Source organism: Fibroporia radiculosa, assembly GCF_000313525.1.
Source record: "Fibroporia radiculosa TFFH 294 genomic supercontigs, scaffold14091, whole genome shotgun sequence".
Lineage (NCBI taxonomy): Eukaryota > Fungi > Basidiomycota > Agaricomycetes > Polyporales > Fibroporiaceae > Fibroporia > Fibroporia radiculosa.
Window position 1 is genome coordinate 2,294 of NW_012132990.1, and position 2,249 is coordinate 4,542.

The window sequence follows — 2,249 nt, forward strand, 5'->3', positions numbered from 1 at the left end:
TATCATGGTTCAAACATTTCAATCCAGCAATCAACTGGATCACTGGAAAAATGTGCTTTTGTTGGGATCAACTTCTACAAGCAATCAAGACCCTTGCTAGCAATATTCTGGAATACCTAGGAAAATTCCTCTCTGTATTCAACAAAAGCACAGTGGAATGATTGCCAGAAAGAAAACCCTGGGATCATGCAATCGATCTAGAAGCAGGCTTTAAACCCCAACGAGGAAAAGTTTATCTGCTTTCACCAGCCAAACTTAAGGAGTTGGATACCTTCATCGAGGAAAACCTACAGAAAGGTTACATCCATCCATCAAAGTCTCCTATGGCATCTCCATTCTTCTTCGTCAAGAAGAAATCCGGAGATCTCCGACCCTGCCAAGACTACAGGAAACTCAATGACACCACCATCAAGAATGCCTACCCTATACCAAGAGTAGAAGATCTATTAGACCATATTGCCTCCGCCAAACCAACAATATTCACCAAATTTGATTTACGTGCAGGATACAACAATGTACGCAACAAGGAAGGCGACGAATGGAAAGGAGCCTTTATCACGCCAAGAGGGTTATTCGAACCAACTGTCATGTTCTTTGAGATGACAAACTCTCCAGCCACCTTTCAAGCCATGATGGATGGAATCTTTGCAGATCTGCTACTAGAAGGATGGCTAGTAATCTATATTGACGACATCCTCATTTACTCCACCGACTACTTGGAACACCGGCAACACGTTCAATTAGTCATTCAACGGTTGAAAGATTCAGATCTCTTTCTCAAACCTGAGAAATGCTTCTTTGACATATCAGAGGTTGAATTCCTAGGATTCATTCTCCGACCAGGACAGATAGAGATGGCAGAAGATAAGGTATCAGCAGTACTAATTTGGCCCAAAGATTGACAGCATCAAAGCACTGCAACACTTTCTAGGTTTTGCCAATTTCTATCGACAATTTATTCCAGGATACTCCAAAGTGGCACAACCCTTATTTGATCTATTGATCAAGGGAATCAAGTGGGATTGGACCGATAATCATGACAAAGCCATCAGTCAACTCAAAGAATGCTTCAAGACTGGACCACTTTTAGTACAACCTGACGTCACCAAACCATTCAGAATAGAATCTGACACCTCTCTAAAAGTGTCTGGCAGCATCCTATCTCAAAAACAATCTGATGGACGATGGCACCCATGCGCCTTCCTATCCCAGTCATTTTCTCACATAGAACAGCGGTACAAAATCTATGATCGAGAACTCTTGGCAATCATCAGATGTTTCAAGGCCTAGTGGCACTACATTGAAGGATGCATCGAACCAGTGGAAGTCCTGACAGATCATATGAATCTGACGTATTTCAAAGACCCCCAGAAGCTGAATCCTTGACAAGTGAGATGGGCACTGTATCTATCCATGTTCAATTACTGCCTCTGCCATGTTCCTGGGACACGGTTAGGTAAAGCAGATGCACTATCATGTATTGATCAAGATGTGTCTGAAGGGGGGGGGTAACTTCCTGTGGAAGAAGTCCTTCTTCCATCAGAAGTCTTCATTCACGCAATTCAGAACCTCGAATCCATCAACACCGACGTCAAACAATGCATCTTGACCTGCAAAACCAAAGACAGCATCACTGATCACGGACTTCGGCTAGCATTACAACACACTTCTTCCACAGACAAGCGTACTCCTCCTAACTAGGATATTCAAGATGACTTGCTGGTATTCAGAGGACGAGTCCACATACCCAAGGACACCAAGCTTCGACAAGATCTCATCCAGAAAGCCCACGATTCCCCTACCACAGGACACCCTGGGTGATACAAGACTCAGGAGATCTTGCAAAGAACCTATTGGTGGCCTACTCTTGCGCGCGATGTCAGTGAATACATCACTGGTTGTGCAACTTGCCAAGAAAACAAGGTCATCACACATAGGAACTCACCGGATCTAGTACCTATCACGACAGAACCTCATCTTCTATTCCAATCCATCGCTATGGACTTCATCACAGATCTACCTTGGAGCAATGACTTTGACTGTTACAGCTTCAGGGGAGGGTTTCTTTCTTTTCCTAACTATTTGTTGTTGACCCTGTACTATACAACTGATCCCATCACTTGATGTGTTTCATCTACATCAGGTTTCATATCTATCACTTGTCACTTGTCTCCTGTTTCACTTATATTGCATTTCATATCTATCACGTTTCATCTTCATCACTGATACAACCCAGTGAAACCTGTTTC

The 2,249-nt window shown here is 43.2% G+C and overlaps 1 protein-coding gene across 1 annotated transcript; it reads left to right on the plus strand.

Moving 5' to 3' along the window:
* Nucleotides 1-323: 323 nt before the first annotated feature.
* Nucleotides 324-1,003, plus strand: FIBRA_09200 (uncharacterized protein; the record flags this gene model as incomplete). Its single annotated transcript, XM_012321521.1, has 2 exons — nt 324-869; nt 932-1,003. The coding sequence occupies 2 exons, from the start codon at nt 324-326 to the stop codon at nt 1,001-1,003; spliced, it is 618 nt and encodes a 205-aa protein (XP_012176911.1).
* Nucleotides 1,004-2,249: the final 1,246 nt, after the last annotated feature.